Source organism: Equus przewalskii, chromosome 2 (genome assembly GCF_037783145.1).
Source record: "Equus przewalskii isolate Varuska chromosome 2, EquPr2, whole genome shotgun sequence".
NCBI classification, from domain to species: Eukaryota; Metazoa; Chordata; class Mammalia; order Perissodactyla; family Equidae; genus Equus; species Equus przewalskii.
The window spans coordinates 66,226,584-66,239,192 of NC_091832.1; the positions used below are offsets into that span (position 1 = coordinate 66,226,584).

General features: G+C 44.8%; 1 protein-coding gene across 4 annotated transcripts in view; it reads left to right on the forward strand.

Moving 5' to 3' along the window:
- The first annotated feature begins 397 nt into the window (after positions 1-397).
- SH3RF1 (SH3 domain containing ring finger 1) overlaps positions 398-12,609 on the forward strand; it is a 183,974-nt gene continuing 171,762 nt past the window's right edge. For all 4 annotated transcript variants that reach the window (XR_011537724.1, XR_011537723.1, XM_070611482.1 and 1 more), the window contains exons 1-2: positions 398-804; positions 2,335-2,822. Coding sequence is in view for 2 of the 4 variants with exons in the window: in XM_070611482.1 (XP_070467583.1) it covers positions 2,430-2,822 (393 nt within the window). In the remaining 2 variants the exon portion in view is untranslated. The remainder of the gene's footprint in view (positions 805-2,334; positions 2,823-12,609) is intronic.

The following is a 12,609-nucleotide window of genomic DNA, read 5'->3' on the forward strand; positions in this document are numbered from 1 at the left end:
CTCTCTAGGGCAGGGCGAACCGAGGCAACGCAAATTGGGCTCCCGTCCCGCCCGGGCTGCTCCCGTCCGTTCCCGGGACCCAGCCCCTCCCGCGCCGCGCCGGGCCCGCCCCGATCGTCGCTCGCGGCCGCCTGGCACCGCCGGGCAGGAGGACGACGTGGCCGGCCCCTGCCCTGTGGCGCCGGCCTGCTTCCCTCCGCCGCCCCTCCCCACGCTCCCCCTCTGCGATTGCTCCATTTTTCGGGCGTGTTTTGCTCAGGCGGAGGCGTCTGTCCCCAAACCTCCCTTCTCGCCGCCCCCCCAGGGGACCCCGCTGCCCGGACTCTGGGCTCTCGCGCGCCCCCTCAGGCCGCCGCCCGGGCACCGGCGGGGCCCGGCGCGCAGGTACCTTGGCGCCGGGAGGAGGGCGCGGCCGGCCCGCGCTTCCCGGAGGAGGCGCGCCCGCCCCGGGGGAGGCGCTGTGCTGCGGGCCGCCCCTCGCGCCCCGGGCGCCGGCTGCGCCTCTGCCTTCTCCTGCTCCTCCTGCTCCTCCTCCTCCTCCACCACCTCCTCCTCCTCCACCACCTCCTCCTCCTCGTCCTCCTCCTCGTCCTCCGCCCTCCGGGGCTGGGAAAGTGGGAGGTGGCGGCGGCGGCTGCGTGAGTGCGCGCAGGAGGGGGCAGCCGAGAGGAGTCTCCCGGTGCCGCGGCGGCGGCGTCAGAGCCACTGCGAGCGACGAGCGCGCCGGACGCGGTGGGGCCGCATCTCCTCGGCCGCCACTGCCGCTGCGGGGCCACGAACAAAGAGGAGGAGCCGCGGCGCGAGGTAGGGCGCGGGGCCCCGAGGAGGCGGTGGCCGGGGCGCCCCCTCCGCGCGGTTCACTCTCTTGGTTCCCCCCAGTCCCCGGGGTCCCCGTGGGCCCGGAGCCGCGGCCTCGCTGCCTTCTCCCGGCGGGAAGCTGCCCGGGCTCCGGGCCGGCTCTCCCGGGCGCAGCCCTGCGCCCCCTGCCCTCCGCTGGCTCGGTCTCCCTGGGGACACCCAGCTCCTCTCTGCGGGGTTCGGGTTCTTTCCCGGTGGCACTTTAGGGGTCTGACTTTCGCAACTTAAGGCTGCGAATTCATCTTTAAGTCCTTGAAAACTTCCAGCCGTCGTGCGGGGGGATGTTTGTGCCCGGGCTGACCCAAAGGGAGGCGGAGATGAGGCTGTTGAAGGAGAGCCCCGTTCCGGCCGCGCCGGGCCGCAGCCCCAGCCCAGGACCGTCCCCTGCCCGGTGCCGCCGACACCTGGCTGCGGGGTGCGTCCTGCGGCTCGGAGTACCTGTGCCGTGCGGCGTGGGAGAGGGGCGCCGCCCGGCCCCCCCCCCCCCCCCCAGCCGCCGGGCCCTGTCAAGAGCAGCTGTTAATGCTCCCATCAACATCTTCATCCCCCCCTTTCTCCTAGGCGTTCACGTTTACATTGATTGGCTGGGCGGGGGGGTGGGGGGGGGGTGGGGGGGGTGGGAGGGGGGGCGGTAAGCGGCGCAGTCACTGGTTTAAGTGCTTTTTCTTGAATGGCCCCGTTTTCACATTGCGCTCACAGTTTTCAGGCCAGCATTCCATTGTCAAATTCTTTGGGTGATAATTTTGCCAGATTTTCTGAATGGGATTAGGACAGGCCGTTCAGAAATCCGTTTCAGAGTTTGTCAACCGCTGCTCTGAAGGGTGCTTTTATATTTTAGCTGCTTTCAAGCCAATCTTTAGCTGTGTCCTTTAGAATTGTCAACCTTCAGCTCATTTTGGTTGGGCAAGATTAAACAGTTCTGTTTTTAAGACCAAGGAAGAAGCGTGTATTAAATACTGAGATTTAATATTAAATATTGAATACTGGGATCATTTACCACAGTAATCACGTCAAGCGTGGTTTCTTAAACACTGAAGCGGCTTAAATATTGACAACTTTGTTGTATTTAAAAATAATTTCAGGTAGAGGAAACTTTGAATTGCCTCTGTTCAGCTTCTCATATGAGTTGAGGATTTTATTAAGGCAGCTAATATCACTTTGAGAGCTGAAGAAATTATGTTCTTTATTGCATTTCATAACACTTATTTATTGCAGGAATCCTGTGTAGTACTTGATAGCCGTTTCTGCATAGTGAACTCCTAGATATCTTTAGAGGTTAATTTTGAATTGTTTAAAAAGCCTGTTTTATCCTTAATTGTTGATAGGTGAGTCCAGGAACCACATTCCAAAGCAAAGCTACACTATTCAGAGGAAGCCCTTTTGTGTACTTTTTGGTTCTTGGCTCCTCTGTGAACCTTTTCTCCAGATAACAATACAAATTTTCTGTCTTTTCTCCCTCTCCTCCCGTGACTCCAGAGCAAAGTCTGAAATGGATGTTACATGAATCACTTTAAGGGATGCACACAACTATGAACATTTCTGAAGCTTTTTCTGCAGTAAACTAGAGAAAGATGGATGAATCTGCCTTGTTGGATCTTCTGGAGTGTCCTGTGTGTCTAGAGCGGCTTGATGCTTCTGCAAAGGTCTTGCCTTGCCAGCATACCTTTTGCAAACGATGTTTGCTGGGGATTGTAGGTTCCCGAAATGAACTCAGATGTCCTGAGTGCAGGACTCTCGTTGGCTCGGGTGTTGAGGAGCTTCCAAGTAACATCTTGCTAGTCAGACTCCTGGATGGCATCAAGCAGAGGCCTTGGAAACCTGGCCCTGGTGGGGGCAGTGGGACGAACTGCACAAATGCATTAAGGGCTCAGAGCAGCACGGTGGCTAATTGTAGCTCAAAAGATCTGCAGAGCTCCCAGGGTGGACAGCAGCCACGGGTGCAAGCCTGGAGCCCCCCAGTGAGGGTGAGTAGCCTGCAGAAGCAGTGTGGGGAATAAAGGTGGTGAGGACCCCGTTTTTTTCCTTTATTCTTTGGCTCGATGTTTTCTAAATCAGCTCATTGCTAAAGAAGCCACCCTTACTGGAACATATAGGAAATTGTGCCTCAGGAAATTTTTTTCCTTTTGGAATGAGATTGCATATAAATTATACGTTTTCTTGTTTTTAAAATTCTCTCCAGATAGTCTCTGTTACCTTTTAAGATAAATTTTGGGAAACAGGTGGAAATTAGTCAATGAAATCTAAAACAGTGGATTTTTTATGCCTATTTTAAAATGGAAACTTGGTATGGTTTTACCCTTTTGGTGGAGTTGGGAGAGTCATAATTATATATGAATGTCTACATACATGTATACATACCCTAGATCTGTGTGTGGGTAAATCATAAGCAGGAAATCAAGCCTTAATTTTTACGTTGCTTAGAGCCATTCTGTTGGTTTTATGAATGCACAGCACAGAATTCACTGGTTGGAGGAATTCTTCACAAATCATGGCCACAGGTAGCAGAGCTTCGTTGCTGTAGCAACGAAATGTCATTTAGTACTATGTTAAAACGGCAGAGAATCTAGCTTTATGTTGGGTTTAACAGGGAGTGAAATGAACTGTTTCCACCAAAATGATTTTTCTTGGGTTTTGGGTTTGGGCTGAAATAATTTTAAGGGAAGCTAAGTATTTGGACAGTTACTATAACTTCAATTTCTAGATGGTGAGGTATTCTGAATACACCTAAATTACGTTGTGGGTGATGGTACCCCAATAAGGCATGCTGTTCTAATTTTTGTAAAAATAAAAAGTAGTTAGGGACATGAGATAATTAAAACAATTCAATTTTTGTTGAAAGAATCAATTTTGGTAATTGGCCAAACTGATAGAATCTGTTTTTAAAGAACAGTTAATCTGAATGAAAATATATTTTTCAAATATTCGTAGTAAACACTCAAAACTGACTTCTTTCATTTAATGTAGGAACAGCCCCTTGGAATGGCATTAGATGGTGTAAATTCACAGATGTGAATGTCAGCTGTAACAGAGTAACTGCCTTATAACCATTCCCCTACTTCCTTCTCAAGCCCCTCTTTTACAAATAATATAAAGTATTTACATCACTAGATATAAGGTATATAAAGCATGTTAATCACTAGAAAACCTTTTACATCACTGAGCTGTCAGATTTCTTTTGATTCATATTTAATTTTTTTTTCAAGATAGCGAGAATTTGGGTGGGGAGATTTTCTTTCCATATTTGAAGCCCACATGTGGTGAAATTGGTCTGCTTATAGCACTGCTCTTAGATTTCATTGTTTTTATGGAGTTTACTGGTGCCTTGATTAATGTATATGGACTCATGAATATTTTAAACTCAGAACCAGTGATCAAGTTGATCATTTCTGAGACACCTGAATAGGTCTGCTTAGCTTAATTAGGGAGTAGGTTTTCTTCTTTGGAGAGATTTTGTTTCCTTGTCAATTAGACTAGAGAAGGCAAAGCTTCTGGCTGCGAGTAGAAGTAGCTTAGTTGTTGACACATTGACTTACCTGTTGGGAGGAATGCATTGAATGTTTGATTACTGATAAAAAGGAGTGCAAGAAGAGGGCTCAAGCATTCAATGAAACATCCTTTGAATTTAAGTTCTCTTTCTAACATAGAAATTGACTATGTAGTGCTGTAATGTTCATTTATTTGAACTGCTAAGCTCCCAAAATAGAGCTTCCCTTTTCTTAGGTAAGTTATCTTCAGATTTTTCTGATGTTAGTAGTATTTTTCTGGCTTATATGATTTTCCTAATTTACTTCATGTTTCTTTTTTAGCATGAGAAAAATTACTTGCCAAGAAGCCCAACTGAACTTGAGCCTCATAACTTGGATAAAATAGTTGAGATTGATAAAACAGGAGATAATGTCTGTTACTTTGGGGAGGGGCATGGAGAGTAGAGGATAAAACGATAAACAAAATTTTTCGGTAATCTGAGTTGATGCAAATGCTGTAATACTATAAAAAGAATAGTTTTTTTCCCTATAGATGATTTCTCGTTAGCACTTACTAGCACCTTTATGCTTTCAAATATTCGAAACAGACAGGGCTGCACAAATAGTCCAAGCACCTGAAAGATAAATACATCTCAGAAAATCCCCCTAAAAGTAAGAAATCTGTAGCGTACGGACATGTGGAGGCTGTAATGCACTCCTTCGGACTCTTCCCTGAGGTGAATGACCATAATAAATCCCAGACATGCATCCTCCTCCCTTAGATGTTCTGACACGTCCAAGTGGTGCATGAGCCAGTTTCCACATGTTGCGCAAAGCTGAAAGTGATAACATGTGGAATGTTGCTTCAGTTTATTAGCTATGTTCTACCTTCCATTAGATTGTGACCATGTGGCTTCCTCATGTGTTTCGTTGAGGTAGATGGAGTGTTATCAGCAGATATGAACGTTTCCAACGTGTGACACACATCTTGTTCCCAGAATTTTAGTGTTTCCTGCCTAATATGAAGGAGAAAATGAAAAAGTGTTGGGTTGGAGTCACCAGGGGAATCCGTCTGTTCTTTACTCCGAGTAAAGAATTCCTGTTGGTTTTAGGCCAAAAGTCAAGCAGTGGAATAAGCCACAGGGAAATGGTGACTGCGGATGGCTGTTTCAGTGGACTGAAAAATACCTGCAGGAGATTGATTTTATATATATATGTACAAAGTTAGATATGGAAAACATGTTTAAGTAATTCCCGTAGGATTGTGACCTAATAGAATAGTTAAATTTCTTTTTCTATGTAGTTCCATTGGTTCAAGATCTATTAACATCTGTGTCTGTAGCTATCTGGGGCATTATTACTTAGTGATTCCACACTGCCTCTACCTGAAAGTGAGTGTATTCAGCAAAAATGGATTACATGAACACTGATATACACTAATTTACGCTTCATTTATTCTTTCCTTTATCTCGCAAATATTTATTGAGCACTTACTAGAGTCAGGCACTGCCTTAGCTGCTGGATAGATAGTGATGGGCAACCCTGGTACAGATTCTGCTTATGGATTTAGGAGTATGTGTCAATCTCATGGGAGAGACACACATTAATAACATAATGACAATGCAGGGGTGTCATTAAATGTGATAAGTGTTATGACAGAGCTGGGGGTGGGGAGAGGGACCTGTGTTTAGTGTGAAGGGAAGTGTGTGTGGGGGGGGGGTGCAGTCTTCAAAAGCATCCTTGAGGAAGAGGCATTTGAGCTAAGATCTTAGTTGAAATGATATTACTGTAATTAGTTGAGAGGGGGCTGAGCAGGGGAGGGGTAGAGGGGATGAATATTCCCAAGGCCCTGACCTACAGTGGACCGGGGATGGCTCCTGGGAAGAACCGAGGGAAGGGGAGTGTGAAGTAAGCAAAGGACAGGGATAATGACCTAAGACGAGGCCTCCCGTGCAAGGATGTGCAGACTTCGAGAGCCACCGCAAGGCCACATGGGGTTAAGGGCCAGTTGAGCGCTATAGCTGGTGCGTGCTCTGCCTTTGGGATTGACAGGCGGATTGTTGGGACTGAGATGATCAGAGCTTCAGAACAGAGATGGGATTGGTGTTTGGTGTCAAAGGATTGAGGGACAGAGAGGAAAGGAAGGAAATTCTAGATATAGGGAAGCACAAGTGAAATTTCCTTTCTCCTGCAAATGCTGAGTAGGCTTTCGTTTCTCTAGAGCCACACTCAGACCTCCTTTCTCTTCCTCTCTCTATTGCTGACTATTATGGGCTGAATTGTGTTCCCCAAAATTCGTAAGTTGAAGTCCTGTCCCCCAGTACCTCAAAATGTGACTGTATTTGGGGACAGCACCTTTGAAGAGGTGGTTAAGGTAAAATGAGGTCATTGGTGTGGCCCCTAATCTGCAGTCTGGCTGGTGTCCTGATAAGAAGAGGAGATTAGGATGCAGAGAGACACAGAGGGAAGACCATATGGAGACACATGGAGAAGACAGCCAGCTGCAAAACATGGAGAGGCCTTCAGAAGAAACCAACCCTGTTGACATCTTGATCTTAGGCTTCTAGCCTCCAGAACTGTGAGGAAGTACATTTCTGTTATTAAAACCAGCCAGTCTGTGGTACTTTGTTACGGCAGCCCTAGCAAATTAATAGACTGTGGATATACTCCTAAAGGGAAGCCCCTTGAGTGGCCTCTCGGTCCACAGCCAGTCCCTTCAGTCCTGGGGTTTCCCCATAGACCTGCAGTGGTCCAGCCCCTCTGTGCTCTTTACTCCTGAAACTTGAGAGGTGTTCACTTACTCCCTATTCCCTCCACTGCCCAAATTTGCCTGGCATAGTTTCATAAAATAGACACGAGATTTATGGGACAATATATCAGATACACAGAAAGTTTTGGAGGAGAAGGAAGGAAACACCAGGAGGAGAGAACTACTACTTTCTTATCTCTCACAAGTTCCTCTGTAAGTGGAATCTGGAGAAGGTGCTGTATTGGACCAAGTGGTGTCTGAGATATTATCTAAAGGAAAGGCAGTAGAGAATTGAAGGAAGGGTGGGGCAGAAAGGCAGGACAACAGTGTAGCTCCAGGTAGGGTGTGGAAAGCTAGTGCTAGCTATGAATTGCCCCATGGGCCATCTTTGACCTCTGGTCAGTGAACAAGTACCTGTGGGAACTGCTTTCAGGCTCAGTTCTGTGCTATGATCTGTACTAGGACAAAGATGGCGTTAATGCATGTTTCTGTTGAAAAAGAGTTTACATTTTGGGGAGGTAGAACACACAAGAAACAACAAATAAGGCAGCATTTAGTGAAGCACCAAACTGTGGGATAAGATATGGAATAAGTCTGTACAGTGAGTTTCGTGTTGAATGGCCCCTGGATTAAGTGTCTGGTGAAAGGGTGGAGGAAGTGGATTAGAGTGGTCTGGGACACAGCAGGACACACTCCCCTGGTGTGGAAGGTTCAGTGCAAACATTTCTGCACAGGTCAGGACGAGGGGTCCGCATTCATCCATACTGGACCTAAGCAAGACATTTCATGTGGTGGTTTGGATGAGGGAGACATTTTGATGTTTCCAAATGGCTGAGTTTAAAAAGGAAAAGGTGTTTTTGTTTGTTTGTTTTGCCAAATAATGTGTATTGCAGACATTCTTGACCTCTTATTTTATTTATCACTTCATTCTTGACCCCTGCTTCAGTCCTCATGTCCACCTCGTCTCTGGTCTTGTCTTTATTCGTGAGTTAGCCCAACGGTGAGGCTCAAGCCTGGGCTTAGGACTGGGGTGGAAGGCAGGCATGGGGGAGGGAGTGTGTGGTGCACACTGATTGGAAATTTACAAAAAGAAAGGCTTAATGATTCTTTTTTATATCACTTAAAGTATTGTGTAACCATTATCATGTAAATCTCACAACCACCCTCTGGGGTGAAGTACTATTATTATTTAAAAAATTAAAAAGAACGTAAATTTCAAAATGAGTTCCTAAAAATATTCTGGTTATAAAAAAAGATTCAACATTATAGAACAATGTGTTAAGTGTGTATATTCTTCCAGAACTGTTCATATATATTTATATGTGTGTGCAGATAGTTTTTGTTTTGTTTTTTTACATAAATGGAATTTTGTACTCTGCATGTGTACTCTGCATTTGATGACACGATAGTTCATTTAATATAGCTGGGAAATCTTTTCACGTCTGAGCACATATATTTGCTTCATTAAAAGAAGCCTCTTTATTGAGGTATAATAGGCATATAGAAAAGTGCACGTATTGAAAGTATGCAATCGTTGAATTATCATGCTTTTTTCTTTTTAAATGATTATATAGTATTTTTCTATTTTAAAAATTAACGATAATACATGCCCATAGTAAGAAATTTAATGGTAGAAAAGGAGAAAATCAAGGCTTCTAATCTCTCTATTCCTAATCTCCAGGGGTGACCACCGTGACGAGTTTTTTTTGTGTTTTTCCTAGAAAAAAAATTAACAAGAATAGGATCACATTATACGTGCTGTTCTGCAATTTGAGGTTTTCTGTTTAACCATCTATCTTTCGTAACTTTCCAAACTGACTCTCCCTGATCTACCAGAAGGCGTATGTATTAACATGCTCATTTTATGGATGTAGAAAGTATGGCTGAAAGAGGCTGAATGACTTGTCTAAGGTCCCCTAGCTAGTAAGTGATGGAGGTAGGATTCCCTGCTGGGCCTTTCTGATCCCAGGTGCTTCCTTGCCTTAACCACACACTGCTTAAGTGACAACACTCTGCCTGGGTCCCCATGCCTGTTGCAGCAGAAAGCTTTCCTTAGTTGTAACTAGTGGACGTCTTTTCTCCTTACTGTCATTGCTGCATGGTTTTTTGTTTTTGATTTAAAAAGGGACGTTATGAAGCTCCTTTACAGTGACAGTGTACCAGGGAACCAGAACTTCTTTAGCTTGGAGTATGGGAGGAGTGTGGTTTCGAGGTCAGGAGTTGTGGCTTCTGGTTCCCCTACTGCCATCAACCAGCTGTTTGGCTTCTCTGGGCTTCATTTCTTCAGCACAGAAACGTAGAATCTTAGGTCTCTAAAGTCCATGCAGGGAGTGGGGGGACAAGGAATGCTGAGTCCGGTTCATCTTTGGCTCTTCAGAACACTTTGTGGTGTCTGGCACATAGTACTCACTCAAAAGAGGTTTGTTGAATGAATGTGTATTGGTTTCCTAGAGCTGCTCTAACAAAGTACCACAAAGTGGGTGGCTTAGAACAGCAGACGTTTATTATCTCACCATTCTGGGGGCCAGAAGTCTGAAACCAAAGTGTTGGCAGAGCTATGCTCTCTGAAACCTTCTGGAGCGAATCCTTCCTGCCTCTTCCTAGTTTCTGATGGTTCCCAGAATCCTCGGTGTTCCTTAGCTTGTAGATGCATTGCTCCAAACTCTGCCTTCATCTTTACGTGGCCTCCTGCCCTGTGTCTGTGTCCAAATTTCCCTCTTATGAAGACACCAGTTGTGGATTAGGGCTCACCCTAAACTAACATGACCTCATCTTAACGTGATTACGTCTGCCAGACCCTGTTTCCAAATAAGGTCACATTCCCAGGTACTGGGAGTTAAGACTTGAACGTGGCTTCTGGGGGAAACAGTTCAACCCCGTAACAGAATGAATGAATGAATGAATGAATGAGTGATGTGAATTCTAAACACCCTGTAGGGATCCTTAGCTGTACATTCATTCTCTGGACAATTTGTATGTATTAACCCGTTTCTTTGTGCTGTTTCCTCACAATCTGTAAAATAAGGTTAACACTTTCTCTGCCTATTAATAGGTAGTCTTGTGGATGGAGAAAATGATGTGCAGACATTTTGAAAATTATAAAGTCAATGTGAATGAATGTATTATTGTTTTAGTATTATGATTATAAAAATTATCAGTCTTCCTCACCAAGGAATATAATATCATTTCTATTGGGGGTGACAAGAACCAGAGTAATTGAAAAGAAATCTAAAAGATCACAAAAGGCATGTAGAGCTACACAAAATGGGCACGTGAGCTCAGTGATTTTGGTCCCTTCCATGTGAGAAACAGCCTGATGAATGTTCAGTCTCTTTGGCTATCCTGGGGGTTTCATTCCCCATTTCCCCCATTTTTGTCACCATTCCCGCAGGTCTTTCTTATTTCTCCTCTGGGTGACTGAAAGAGATGAAGGTAAGGGGAGATTATTCTATTGTTGCTGGCTGGGCAGAGAAAGGGAGGAAAAAGAGGGAAAATCTAGTTTTGCTGTAGTTGTAGGTCCCTGCTGCTCTTGCTGCTCTCTAAGAAGTCCCACCTCTGCCCCCTGGTTCTCTGGCTTCAACTGATGACCCCTGGCTCCAGCATCTGCTGGCGTGGAACCTCTGTAGTTCACTTTCCTGCCTTCAGGCCACCTTGCATTACCCTGTCCTCCAACCATGGTCTGCGTTTTCCAAGCGGCTAAGAAGGGGAAGATGGCAGAAATGGTAGAACCGAAAGGGAGAGAAGGAGAGCAGGACTCCTGGGCTGTTCCATTTCCTCCCTTGAATTGCTTTTCCAGGTTGCTTTCTCAAATTTCTCTTTTTGCCCCATAATTAGTCTCTGGGCTTGTGAAGAGGAAGAATAAAAACAGGTACACAAAGGCATGCAGGTAGGGGCAAGCTGTCATTTCCTACCTCTGACTGTCTTTCTGTTGCTTGTGGTGTCTTCCTCGCCATTCCGAGAGCCCCTGGCTCCTCTTTGCATGCCTCCATTCCTTCGCTTTCCACCTCTGCCAGGAAGAGTGCCTGCCATTCCCCCTTCCAGTCAGACACTCACTCTCTTTATTAATCCATCCCCTCTCCAGTCCATTGCTTTAACATGGTTTAAGCAAACCTGAGACAATACGTGAAAAGCCTTTTTCGTTTTAAGGTCAAAAGGCAGATGACTTTGTAATTTTCTTTCTAAAAGGATTCTTCATGAGGATCCACAATAGTAGAGCAACATAGTATACATAGTATAATGAGGCATATTTGTGATAGAAATATTACGCATAGCAACATGGTATAGTGAGGAACTCAGATATCACACGAGGCAAGGCTCATTTACATAGCAACATAATATAGTGAGGTACACTTGTGATAGAAATATTACACTTGGAAACAGCTTTGCTAGCAAGGCTCCCTCACTGTGGAATGGAGACCCTTCACCCTCCCAAAGCTTTTATAATAAAGAGTGCATATATCTCCCCACTTTTTTTTTTTTTTTAAATTTCAGAGACTTCTGAAAGTAGTAACCTTAAGAAAAATTCTGAGCCCCAACCACCCTTTTGTGGCCCTGCAATCTTTTCCAGTCTGTGTGCCTGCCAATGCCTCGTCAAGAGGATGGAGGCAGTTGCTTCATGAATGGTGACATATGGGTAGCTGTAAACACAGCCATTTTAAAGATAGATGTGCGAGTGGGCTCTTTCGGGGTGGCTGGGAAGGGAAGGGAATGGAGGTGCCATTTCATATGGTTGACAGTAGCAGTTAAGTAGTAGATTATTTGAGTTGTGAAACATGGAAGGAGAGTAGTAGGAGGGTGTGCAAATGAATTTTTAAGTTACGTTAAAGATAATGCGGAAAGGCAAGGACTGTCAAGTTTGAACATTTTTCTGTTAGCCTAAGGAAATAAAAAATTCCTTAAAGTATTTTTTTGCAAGAACAAAATCATTTTGAAACACTGCGTGTTCACTGTCTATAAGTCAGCTATGAATGAACAGGAGTGAATTTCCATTATTTTAAAACGTAGTGAGTGGTCCTAAGCAATGAAGAATTATACAGAAATGGAACTAAAGTTTACTATGGGGTGCTCCATATCAACTTTTAATTTATGCGAGGTGCCCCCCCACCCCCAAATAATACAGTGGCAATAGAGTAAGAATATCAGTGTGGGATACCGGTGGCCGTGACATCTGTATAAGGTTCCTGAAAGTGTGTTTGAGCACTAATGTTTAAAAGTTGAGCATTTGATTTGTTATAAGGAGATTCAATTCCTAAAGAGCTAAAAATATTCATATGCTCCTAATTATATAACTGCTTAGTTTTAAAAAGTTTGAGTTCTTTAACACACTAAACACATAGATTAAACATTATATGTTACATACAATATTAATACAAAATACAAAATTAAATTTTCATTTGCCCAGTGTATTCAGAGTAACATTTAGTTAGCAAATCTCTCAGTTTTTCCCATTGTTAAACTTGTCTTTTAAGCATACTCTTTGATGAATTACTCCCAGCATTTCATGTTCTTACTTTTTTCCCCACAGTTGAGCACAAATGA